This window comes from Lygodium microphyllum, chromosome 2 (assembly GCF_053477565.2).
Source record: "Lygodium microphyllum isolate KBCC chromosome 2, Lygodium_microphyllum_v1.1.10, whole genome shotgun sequence".
In the NCBI taxonomy this organism is placed as follows: Eukaryota; Viridiplantae; Streptophyta; class Polypodiopsida; order Schizaeales; family Lygodiaceae; genus Lygodium; species Lygodium microphyllum.
This window is the reverse complement of record NC_141136.1, coordinates 41,316,294-41,329,189: the sequence shown is the minus strand read 5'-3', so window position 1 is coordinate 41,329,189 and position 12,896 is coordinate 41,316,294. Positions and strand designations below refer to the sequence as shown.

The 12,896-nt window shown below is 38.1% G+C and overlaps 1 protein-coding gene across 1 annotated transcript; it reads left to right on the top strand.

Moving 5' to 3' along the window:
* Nucleotides 1-7,282: 7,282 nt before the first annotated feature.
* Nucleotides 7,283-10,063, top strand: LOC148039657 (UDP-glycosyltransferase 76E2-like). Its single transcript, XM_087692468.1, has 2 exons — nt 7,283-7,880; nt 8,263-10,063. Exons 1-2 carry the CDS (start codon nt 7,382-7,384, stop codon nt 9,222-9,224), a joined length of 1,461 nt encoding a protein of 486 aa, XP_087548594.1. The 5' UTR covers nt 7,283-7,381; the 3' UTR covers nt 9,225-10,063.
* Nucleotides 10,064-12,896: the final 2,833 nt, after the last annotated feature.

Genomic DNA, 12,896 nt, shown 5'->3' with positions numbered 1-12,896 from the left:
ACATACTCTAATATAAACCACAATGGATATCTTAGAATTATCTTCTGTACCTTAGGGTTTTCATCTTCTTCAAGGACACTATCATCATAAAGATTTATTGAACTTTTTGATTTCTCCTCTGATGGAGACTTTAGTTTCTCTTCATACCCCATGTCATTAATACCAAGTCTATATTGAATTTGTAAGAACTCTTCCTTTGTAGATAGCTCCTCATTTTCATATTCCACAATCTGATTAACACATGAATGCAAGGCTAGAGAGTTGTCTTGAAAATTCTCTCCCTCAACATCAAGATTTGCTAGCAATTCCTATTCCATAACCTATAAAATTCTTATTATTTTGGCCCCATGCTGCAAGGATTGCTAAGCAATAATCTTCTTTGAGATCAAAAAGGCGTTGAATATAATTTAGTAATACATATCTCTTTTTGTTGATGAGGTAATTGAGAAATGTTGGGACACATTCAAGAGGACCTTCTTCAATCTCTGCACTCAACTCTATCTTCTTTTCTTCCGCTTTTGAATGTTCTTACTTTTAAACAAAACAACATCAAATCCCTGCACTAGTTGATTCTCAACATCTTCCTAAAACATTTTCCCCTTCTCTTCAACCTCTTTATCTTTACTTGCAATATCCTCTATCTTCTTTTCTTATATTGTACCTAAAGAAAAACTTTCTATATACTGAATATATATAAGAAATCCAGCATCCTTGTGGACAAGAAGACATTGATGTTGATTAAAATGAAAAGGAAAATTTTCTTCCCACTTCTTGAATTCCTCATCAATGAGGCTAAACCTTGTTCGCAAAGTTATTCTAGCAGCATTGCTAGCTTCCATTACATCACGGTAATGGACAAATCCCTCAATCTCTAGGCTCTGCACATGTTTATCATAAGACTCCCTATAATTCTTCAGTTTGTCTTCAAGATCCTTCAAGAGCTCTTGCAAATCAAAGAGAACATTGAGTATATCTTTGATGTAAATAAATCTTGATGAATTTCCAGTTGTATGGAGGAAATCAAAGAGCTTCTCATCACAACTATCCTCCAAATCCTCTTCCTCCATTCCCTTGTCACAACTCTATAGAAACAGAATTTGTATCCTTTCTCATTAATTTGTCTATATAATGATTTATTAAATTTATTTCCTTTGCACTAATTAGATATAAAGAAAAGTGCATTGGAGCTGGCCACTAATGAGTGGTCACAGGTTATGGTGGACCCACACGGTGGGTTAGAGAAAAGATAGTTCACACTTCCACCTATATGACCCGATTGGGCACCTGTGACTAGAACTCACGCATATCAGGGTTAGACTCGCACACAGAAAGGATTGATGCCTTGAAGTGTGGGCTAGATCCACCAGAACAAACAGTTACAATCAACAAGATGGCATGATCATGAAATGCTTGTATAATGTGCATGTGTGGGCTGAAAGCTTGAAATGCACATTTCTTTGCATAGGAAAGTCACATGAAGATTCGGATACCATTTTTGCGATGTACACGGAAAAAGCTTTCATATGACACCCATATTGGGGGGGGGGGGGAGGGGGGGTCCCTAAATTTTAGGAGATCCCTAAATTTTAGGAGGTCCCTAAAATTTAGAAGCCTCGAATTAGCCTAAAAATGCTAGTCCTAAAAAATAGGGATGTCATTCTAAAAATAGTAAGTTCTGTACTCTTCCTGTGCTTACTAAATTTGGTTGTTTCTATTCTTGGCAGTATTCAACCCAAAAAGGAAGGCCATAGAGAAGAGACAAGTGTCAAGACACTTGTCACACAAGTTTCCAAGTGTCCCACCACTTGTCACATCTCATGACATGTGACTGGACACTTGTCTTGTGCTACTCCACTTTCCCCTTTTGTACTAGCTCTCCCCTCTCCTATAAATAAGAGCTCGTTTTTCTTCATTGATCATCATTTTTCTTTGCTGTAAACTCATGTACAGCACCCACAGATAGCCAGAAACTGGCCCCATCCATCCCCATCATCATCCCCCACTTCTTCATTATCAAATTCCTCCATATTCCCTCTTCTATCACTGCTGTTTACAGGACAGCAAGCCTGTAAATTCATTGCAACACCTCCTTCTCGAGCTTTTTCTTCCATTTTAGCTACAAGAAGCAAGCCCTATCCATGTACTGCTGATCAACGATGGAGAAAGGCTGAATTTCCCTTTTTCTTCTCTCATACTGTAAAGAAATCAGTTCTTATCATTGCATAATAGATAATGCATGTGTGTTTGTACATCTTTGCATGATCTTGTGAGAGTGAGAATTACTTCTTCTCACTCTCAGGTTGATTGTAACTGAGCTCTTCCCTAAGGGACTTGGGTTGAGCAGAAATGCATTCCTTCCGGGGGGGGGGGGGTTGCCCATCTTCAACCCTCAATCTTGTCTCCATTACTTTTACATTTTCATGGCTTAATTTTGTGAGTAATTTTCATTTTCAGCTTTAAGTGTTCATTCTCTTTTATATTAAATCTCGAAAACAAGCAAATATCATAATTGTTAAGCATACTATGTTGTTCGGGGCGTTTACATCCCTCTAGAGAAATCTTCCTTTTAGTCATCTTGATTACTCATAGAACCAAATTTTGAAACAACAAGAAAAGTTTAGGAATACAAAGTACCAATCCACATTTGCTCACATCCAAAAAAGCAATATAAATTTATATAAGCTAATGCACATAGAACATCAAAACCACATCATTTTACATATGTAAAGATCAAAGTAAGATTGCTAGAGAAATTCCATCAATCCCTTCATGCCATTTTTGGCTTTTTGATATTTTGTGAGGCACTCACTCTTGGCTTTGAAGTTTGTTCTTTTGATGTGAAGCATTCTCATCGAGGAAACCTAAGCAAGGCTTCAATGTCCTCTTCCTCCTCTTGGACCACCAAACACAAAACAATGGGCCATAATGACACTTTATTCCACTCATCTCATATGAAATCCATATTTCTTACTCCACATTTGCAAATACTTGCATAACATAGCATACGTGTTTAAATTAATTTTCATTATAGCTTGTAATCAGATGAAATCAAAACAGGAGTGCCTTATGAAACATGAATCGAGTCTTTAGGCAGCAAAGTAAGGAAGCAATTTTGCATTTCATCAGGCAGACTTAATTCTGGTTGGAAGATTTATGAAATGGAACAGTGGAGATCAGAAGGGCCTTGTGGATTGATATTGTTGTATTTCATAAGGCACTGAATTGTTTCACAACAAAAATAATTGATTTAATCATTTTCAATGCCTAAAAATAGTTCATTTAATTATTTTTCAAAGCTTATAGAAAAAAAATAACAAATAGGAGTTTGTTACCTGAGAAAGGTATCACTTTCTGAGAATGAATGGATTTTGTAAGGAGTACACATACTCTCAGCTTGCAATGCAGAAAGGAAAACTTTGCACAAACACAAGCCTGAGTTCGTGTATATATTTATCAATGGTCACAGTGCATTTATTCAGAAAGGTACCATGCACTGATTCAAAAGACCTATATTTAGAGTGAAAAAGAAGAGGCTAAAAGTCCTCCTATTCATTTGAAAAATGGTTCCATTACATCTGAAAATGTTAGTGACACATGGCACAAGTTTTGAGGCAACAATGGTATATTCATCGTACATGTGAAGTAAACTGTGCATTATAACTGCCACATGTGTGAAGAAAGGTCCTTTTAAAACCAATTTTTGAACCACAAAATAAAATTTTCAAAGACTAAGCTCTTTTTCTACTCAGAAACACCAACACAAGGCAACTTCAGCACAGCTCCAAATTCTCCGGCACACACCTAGCCCATAGGATAAGATTTCATCACTTAGCATACAATATACTAAAGTCTTAGAAATGTAATTTCTTTTCAAAAATCTTAGCTAGCTCAATAGCGATATTATTTTCCAAATTGTTAACGATTTTTTTTTCAAATTTTTCTTTGAATCTATCCAAATTTTCTCCAAAAAATTTAACATATGAAATGTGAAAAGGCATAGCTCTCCCTCATGCAAAGTACCCAGTTCATGTTTCATACATCAAGGGAGAGGAGGTGCAGTGTTTGATGGAGATTCAAGCTGAAATGATAGGACATCTATCATCAGTCATTAAAACTTTAGTTTTATCATTTGAAAAATAACTCCATTGACAAATAGTGAAAATAGAATCGACATGGGAATGAGGCTATCTAAATAGTGTTAATTTACCCCTAAGTGATTGCAAATGATATCATGTCAAAGATTTCATGCACATAGGCTTACACTTATGAATAAAGACATGATAATTCTTAGGAGGTTGACATATATATTTTCAAAGGTCCTTGAGCCAGTGTCCCTTTTTTAATGTAACGACTTTGAATATTTTAAATTTGTCTCCATATAGAAAAAAGAAAAATGATCCAGGTCCTAAGGTTGAAGATGTCACCCATGAAAAGGACACAAGACTACATGAGAAATAGGAAAAGGCCACAGAAGAGCAGGTAGATAAATTGAGGGAGTATAAAAGGAAAAAGGTAGAAGAAAAGGAAGCAAAGTAGTTATCATCTTTTGAAGAATAGAGATCTACCCTTTTTGAAAAGGCTGATCCTAAGGGCTTCAATGTTTGTTGCTTTTTACCTCTAGTGATATTAATAAAAGATCTAATATGGTATTTTTTTATTCTGACTGTGTTCAAATCCTCAAGAATAAAATGAGAGAAGTGAATAAGTCTATTCTTCTTGTTGGGATGAGGTATAATATACCCAAATTTGTTTTTACTCACTATATTTTTGTAGCAATAGGGCTTTTTTTTATGCTTACTATCTCCATTCCTTTGCTAGGTGTGTAATGCATGAGATCCCCTTTGATATACAACAAAAAATTAAGGTTCTTGGTCCATCTATCTTATACTATATGAGGAATGAGCTTGATGCAAGTGCATTTGATCATTGGTTCAATCCAATTGACTTTGAAACTTTGGAGGTTCTTCTAATTCCATACAATGAAAAGTAAGTAATTTGATATTCTATTAGATTTTATGAGTTTTTTTTCCCTAAATTATTGAAATATGGCTATTTTCAATTCTCATTGGAGCCTAATTGGAATAGACTGTGTGGAGAGGTAATATTTTCTCATCAATTCTATGAAACGAAGCAATGGAAATACTAAGTTGTAAGTAATATAATCTAGGGTCTCCTTGATATTTTGATCTTTATTTTTTTACAAGTACTTTAAATATTTTGATATTTTTTTGTAATTACTCTAAATTATTATATTTTTGAAACAGAGCTATAAAAAGATTGAGTGAAGTGCTAGAGAAAAAGCCTCCCATGCCTTCTGATTTACTTACAATAATGCAATATAGACAAGTTACAGTAAGGTCTTGATTTGAATGAAGAAAATTTATTCTATAAACTGTCGTAAACAAGTTTCATAGTTTTACTTTATATGTTGGTTGCATTTGTCCTCATCAAGATGGTAAAGGTAATGCAAAAGATACTAAACTTTAAGATAGAGGTTCATTGCAAAATAGTCAATTGATGATAATAATATGGTCCATTGTAAAAAATAACAATGAAGTAAAAATCTTTTCTTAAAAATGTATGATAATTTTCAAGGGATTGCTATACAAGTGAGTATGTTTGGTATATAAGGGTAAAGGTCGTGAAGTACATAATGGTCAATTGTATGCAACCGACAATAATGGACAGTAGTGGGGGCTTGGACAATGAAGGAGAAGATGTGCATGTAATTGTAGCACGTGAAGCTATGTCTTCAACACCTAAGGCAATCAAAGCACCGAATAAAAATCTTGGATTCTATTTTTTCAAGACGAGATAAACGAGTTCTCATATCTTCATCCTTTCCCATGTTTTGCCTACTACATGGTGATCCAATTGCCTTTGCTAATGATAGGAGGAATACATCTTCCATCTTTTTGGAATGAGTTAAGCACTAATATGGATGTGATTTGGGAGCTTGGACGCTTTATTAAAGGTTGAATTTTTGTATCCATGGCACAGAGAGAGAGAGAGAGAGAGAGAGAGAGAGAGAGAGAGAGAGAGAGAGAGAACTAGGCTACCATAAAGGAGGGAAAAACACGAGAGGGATAAAAGAAAGGAGGGAAAGAAATAAGTGCCAAGCTTTTTACTAATTTGAATTTAGATTAAATAGATAATTATCATTAATCCAGACATATCATTAAATAAAGATGACTGAGATTGTATATCATTAATGTAAAGAATGTCATAATCATAAATATAAAAGGCTAAAAATAGATCTTGATAATACAAATTTGTGTGTGTGTGTGTATATATATATATATATATATATATATATATATATATATATATATATATATATATATATATATATATATATATATATATATATATATATATATATATATTTGTGAAATAATTTTTTTAAAAATAAAAGTTATGCTACGGAGGCTTTGCTCCTATTAGTCTAGAGTACTCTCTCTCTATCTCCTAAAAGGCATTTTTGAGATCTCAAAATCCCCTTAATGATCCCATGGCAAGCAATGAGATGGAAAGGGGATGGAAAGGCAATTCATTTTGACCATTCAAGATGAGTGGAGGTGCTAATTGTAAGGGGATTTTGCATAATGAGTTTTGTAGCATGTATTGAAATGGATCAAAACATTCCAAAACTATGTACAAACCCATTAGGGCTCCTTCCCAGGAGAAGCAATTTGCGGTTTAAAAATAAATAAATGAAGCAATAACAATGAAACAAACCTTGTATGTTTGAAACTTTTGCCCAAGATTGTCCTTGAGTCTGGGGGACTCTGATGAAAGCATGATGTGAAAAGCTTCAAATTTGCCCTTTTGACAATTTCATCGTCGCGGTGGGAAAATGCACTCATGATTGTCAATCAGGTTAGTGAATCACACTCATGGTTGTTTGATCACTTTAGTGATCTCAGTGATGAGGTGTCTAAAGCCTAGCAGCACGAGTGAAATACAATTTAGACTCCTAATAGGTAAAGGAGTGTTATATGAACTCCAAGGTCTAAAGTAACGTTGAAATTTGTCTCTGGCCCGGTGAGCCCTGCAGGTTAAGAGTCTAAAGTTAAGCTTAACTCTTGAAGGAAGAGACAGGTGTCAGCACTAGCAAGGCGCAAGCCCTAGAATGTTTCTTTCTAAAGTTATGCTTGACTCTTGAAGGAAGAGACAGGTGTCAGTACCAGGTATTCTGGATTTCCGTGTGGAATATTTCGCCGTTTACATGTGGGATATAAGTAGAGAACTCCTTGGAATATTTCTCCCTTTACATGTGGGATATAAGTAGAGAACTCCTTGGAAGCCTGAAGCTTGCTCTCTGCCGAAACAGTTGAAGACTCTCAGACAGTGTCGACTCTCTCTGTTTCAGCTTTCTCCAATGAAGCAGAAGAGGAATCACATAGTGCTGCTGCCCTTCCCCGTACAGAGCCACGTCAATCCCTTAGTCGAAGTGGCACGCCTTCTCTCACGGCAGCGCCCGGGATGCTTTCGCTTCACTGTCATCGTCACCTCTGACTTGGCCCCATTATCATCGTCACCCCTCGATGATTGCATCAGGTATACCGCCATAGCCACGGAGCACGACGCCACCATAGCAAATTCTTTATCTGCGAGGCTGGTGGCCATGAAGAATATGCGCGCCGGGTTCGAGGAGTATCTGGCACAGGCGATGGTGGCTTGTCCCGGCGCAGAAGGAGGAGGAGGAGCTGGAGAGGGCGTAAGCTGCATCCTGACGGACATGTTCGTGACATGGAGCCACGACGTGGCCACTAAATTCGACATCCCCAGACTCGTCTTCTTCACATCCAACGCCCACACCTTCGCGGCATACCTTCATACGCCATTGCTCCACTCCAAGGGCCTGCTTCCTCTCACAGGTAAAGACGAAAGCAGAGCTAATTTAATACTCCATGGCATTGCCTAATTAATCCTTCAATCTAGCTTACGAGCATCAAGATGCTCGTTTTGCGAAATATGTAGTGATAGCATATTGGAACGCAAAAACGCAGCGTACTCCCTGATCTGCCAATTGCCATTGCTCATGAATCATGAATCATGATGTGGTCACTTTGATTTTGATAATCAGCAGTGTAATATGTAGAGGGCAGAAACCAGGATTATTTTTCTGGAAGGTAATGTTGCCGCAAGTACATCCGGAACAAATTGTGCTGAAGCCATGGCAGAAATTAGGATGGTGCGGTTTGGCTTGATTATCAGTTTCCATCGAGTAACTGTATATTGGTGTGGATGGTTTTGCAGACTTGGAACTGAGGGTTGACATTATGCCGGGGTTCTCAATACGAGGCAAGGATCTTCCACTATCGATGAAAGAGCGACCAGATTTTGTGTTAGATCAACTGAAGGGTATACAGGACGCAGCAGGGATCATCTTCAACACATTGGAAGCATTTGAGAGGAAGCCGTTAGAGGCGATCGAGAAGGAGCTGGTGCGGGTAATTCCACTGTACCCGATTGGGCCACTGCTACTCATGGGTGGCGACCCAGTAAGAGGCTGTACTGCGGATGGCAAGGTGCCGAGTAGTGTCAGCTTATGGGCGGCTGACAGGAGCTGCCTGGACTGGCTGGATGGCAGGCCGTCCGGCAGCGTGCTGTATGTGTCATTCGGGAGCTTGGCAGGAATGAAAGCCGAGCAGATGAGAGAGCTGGCTGAGGGCCTGAACAGAAGCGGCCATGATTTCTTATGGGTTGTCCGACCTGGTGATCATCAAGGCAGCCATGGGGATTATGTCAGCAGCACTTATATAACATTGCCTGCAGGTTTCCAAGAGAGAACCAAAGGCCGAGGGCTCATCATCCCCTGGGCTCCCCAGCTGGAGGTGCTGTCCCACCCTTCCGTGGGAGGCTTCCTCACGCATTGCGGTTGGAACTCCATCACAGAGAACCTCTCCCTGGCCGGCCTTCCCATGATCTGTTGGCCCCACGGGGCAGAGCAGAGGCTGAATGCTAGATTGCTTGTCGATGAGTGGCAAGTAGGTTTGGAGTTGCAGGAAGGTCCTGACCAACTGGTTAGCAGGGCTGTTGTGGAAAGGGCTGTCGGTGATCTGATGCAGGGAGACATGGGTAAACAGATGAAAAGAAGAGCTCATGAACTAAAGCAAGCAGCCTGCTCAGCTGTCCAGAGAGGAGGATCCTCTTACAGGCACCTTGAGTCCCTTGTCAATGAGACAGCCAGCTTGAATCAGAAAACAAGAAAACCATAGAATTCTTCATCATAATATCTCTTTATATACCAACCAATATCAGGCCATCTTTAATACCTCCTTATATATCAACGAATATCAGGCCATTCTTGACGTTGAGACCATTACATTTTGCAAGGTATCTCTCTTACCGGGTGAAGTTAAGTCGAAGTATGGAGCTCTGATAACAGCAAGAAGTTGTAACATGTAACATAGGTAATCATGGCTGCAGGTCAAGAAAGGATGTGCAAACTGCAGCTTATTTCTTTCATGTTTCACGAAACTTTAATACATACCATAATATACTTGGGTCAAGGAAAGTAAACACTTATTTATTTTGCAAAATGAATTTTGAAGAAATTCAAAGAAGTACCACTGCTCGACCACCCTAAGAGGCCTGCTAGTTACAATCCTAATTAGGAGAATGACTATTGAAGCTCCCAAGGATATCAAGGGTCTCCTTGAAGCCCCAATGGCCTTGAAGGGAGTGGATGATGTGAAACCAAATCTTCACCAATATGGCATTTGTAGAAGGGCTCTCCACTAAAGGTTTAGTTGCTAGTGGGCCTTAATGTTTCACCCCATGAGGCTCCTAATAAGCTCCCACATCTCTCTGATTGTGACATTGAGGGTTCTTATAGATGTTAGATGGGCTATGTGTCCAATCCCACCACAACACCGTGGGCCTTAATGTTTCACCTCATGAGGCTCCTAAATTTAAGCTCCCACATTTTTTATTGTGACATTGAGGGTCTTGTAGATGTTGGATGGGCTATGTGTCCAATCCTACCACAACACCAGTAGGGCCAAAATTTTTTCAAAAACGGCACTTGTAAGAAAATGATTAAGTTGTTAATTAGTTGAGGTTTTAAAAGAATGGATCACTCCAAATTTGATCATTCAAATGTGATTAATAAGAGAATGTATTATTCATTTAAGAGGTCAATCATTAAATATCTAAGAACGTTAACTCATGTCAGGGGTCACTTTTTGACAATTATTTTTTCTTTTTGAATGGTTAAATTATATTATATTATCATGTTTTTCTCTAAAATCATGCTTGTTTTTTCGTTTACATTCATTTGAACTATTGTCCTCTTTTATTCTCACTACAAGATACATACCTCATACCGACGTTCAAAGCAACTCAAATGTTCATTAAAAAAATATCTCCATTCTCGCAAAACATGTCTGCATTAGCGTCTCCATAAAACCGTTGCTATTTGCATCGCAATTTTTATCAGTTTTAAGATGCAAATAGTGATGCATATAGCAATGATTTGCGGCGTATAATGCAACGCCAATAATGACACATGCAATAAATTTACGACGCTAATATCGACGGTTATATAGAAAAAAAATCGTGAGCACCATGTGCGATGTTTATATTCTACAAATGAATTACATGTTAGGTGTGCAATGGTCGTTAAGATGAGCGCAAAATGTACTTGAATCCACAAGACTAATACATAGAATAAGTACAAGATCGCTAATGAAACTCATGAAATTATGGCAAAATACAAAGGATGATAAGCACATAGTACATAGAAGATGCCTACATAAATCACATGGCAAAAAAAGAAGAGGATGTGTGCTCCAAGTGCGAGCTATAGATCCTTGCCATTCGAAAGCTTGTCCCGATGCAAAGGAGCATTGAACGGACTTTGCAAAATGAACAGTATATATTAGTCCATCATAGATAATGCATTAAAAGGAAAAAAACTATGAATAAGAAAGATGATTGACTTACTGGGCTGCTATGTGCATACAATCTATCGATCAATGCAGTGAGACCGTGTCTCTTTGCATATCGAGGCTCTAAGTCCCGGTGGGATCGCAGTTTGTAATGGAGTTATGCAAAGAAAACAAAATACAATTGTTAGAAATACGATTGTCAATACAAGTGATATTGCAAATAAGAAAGCGAGAATAAGAAAATAAAAACTTACAATGTCCTTTAGATAAATCCTATGGCCACCACTCCCCAGATGATGTACAATCCATGTCTCCAATTGTGCCCTTTTACCGCCTCTTGCTGTTGTTGTCGCCAATGTCTTGGAGAATCTGTAGCCTCCTCCTCGAGTCTCTGCCAATCATTTGTGTTTAGCCACTTGGGCTTTAATGCACCACTCTTGAGTGCCTTGCGTACATTTGATAATCTATGTAATATGTACGCATGCATACACTCTATCATCCACCCACTGGAAAACCTTTGCCATGATAGGTACCGGAAACTCCTTGTATAATGATGTTACTATATAGTCAATTTCTCCCCTCGTGTATGTTCTTCCAATGGTCCAAGACGTGTCGAAAAACTTGTTGGCACAACTCTCTCATGTGAGACATCACCCTCCTCTCCTTATTATTCATGATCATAGCTTCTGTCATGTTATCTATGAGGTATCCATACCCCTCTGGGGTATGTCTAAGGTGTATCTTCTCCCATCTATGACCACACTCTTGGACATAACCAAGAGACCCTTGTACATTTGGTGTATCCACAAGAGTAGCATATCTCGAATTAGCACCCATATGGATGCCACAGATGACTGAGCAAAAGCTGGAGTCATTAGAGTAGATATCCCCATAGGTGTGACAAATCCTACAGGTGACACACCTCCACAAGAATGAAAAGACAGAGACACTGCATCGATGCCTCCACAACTATGGCTAAACCTCCATAGTGGATCTAACTGAATGTTCTAGTGAATCTTACTAGAAACCGAAGCATCATAGCGTGCCAAAGTAGATCTAATGGAATGGCATGATGGTATCTGAGACAACTTTCTATCTACAATATCTTTGAATTGGGCCATTTGATCTTGAGACATACATGTAAATATCTCCTGCAACTCCTCCTTGTTCATCCCTCGACTCATCCTTCTCTCCAAATATCGTCAAAGGTAACATGCACAAATAGAAAATGATGTAAGCATAATCAATATAAATATTCAAGTAAAGCACGATAATATAACTTTGAAAAAAATAATGCTACTTAAAATGTATATTCTAGGGTACCCTTATAAGCTATTCATCAACGAATTGAGTAGACGGATGTTGCAAGCATGACATAGCCTATGGTCCCATGTCAATCTCTTAGCACAACTCAGCATACACTAAAAGGTCTATAGATAGGTCACTACAAAAGTAGGAATCCACTTTGTTCTCAAAGAATTCCTTGCCTCTTGTCTTTTCATCATCGTTACCTGAATCTGCCTCCTCTACATGCTTCAAGCCATCTTCTACCTCCACCCCTTGCAATAGCAACGTCTTCACCTACATACTCTCCTCATCGATGTTGAAATTGCTTTCATTATACACTCTTACAATCCAAGGAGTTGAAGGCACAACATACCATCATTGAGGTTGTTAGGAGTTTGAATATAAAATTATATGTTTAAAATCACATATAAGAAAGATTCAACATTTGTCTCTTTTGTATCGTGAATTTTATATAAAAAAAGAATACTTCATGCACTTGTTCACAATGGGCTGGCAAGAAAAACATGTTGTGTAGATCTCTTCATCTTTTCTTGAAATCTATTTCGAGAAATCCAAATGAATCTCATCGAATCGTTGTCCTGGCTCCTTCCAATACCATTTTGAACCATTGTACATCAAATATGATCATGGAGAATCTATGATAATCCACTGAGATAATACTTTGCAAGTTCTCAAAATACTCCATCTCAT

Bases quoted from the DNA above. Each gene is read 5' to 3' on its own strand.
- LOC148039657 (XM_087692468.1), top strand. From the start codon at position 7,382: ATGAAGCAGAAGAGGAATCACATAGTGCTGCTGCCCTTCCCCGTACAG. The intron at 7,881-8,262 runs GTAAAGACGAAA...ATGGTTTTGCAG, and splicing joins GGGCCTGCTTCCTCTCACAG to ACTTGGAACTGAGGGTTGAC.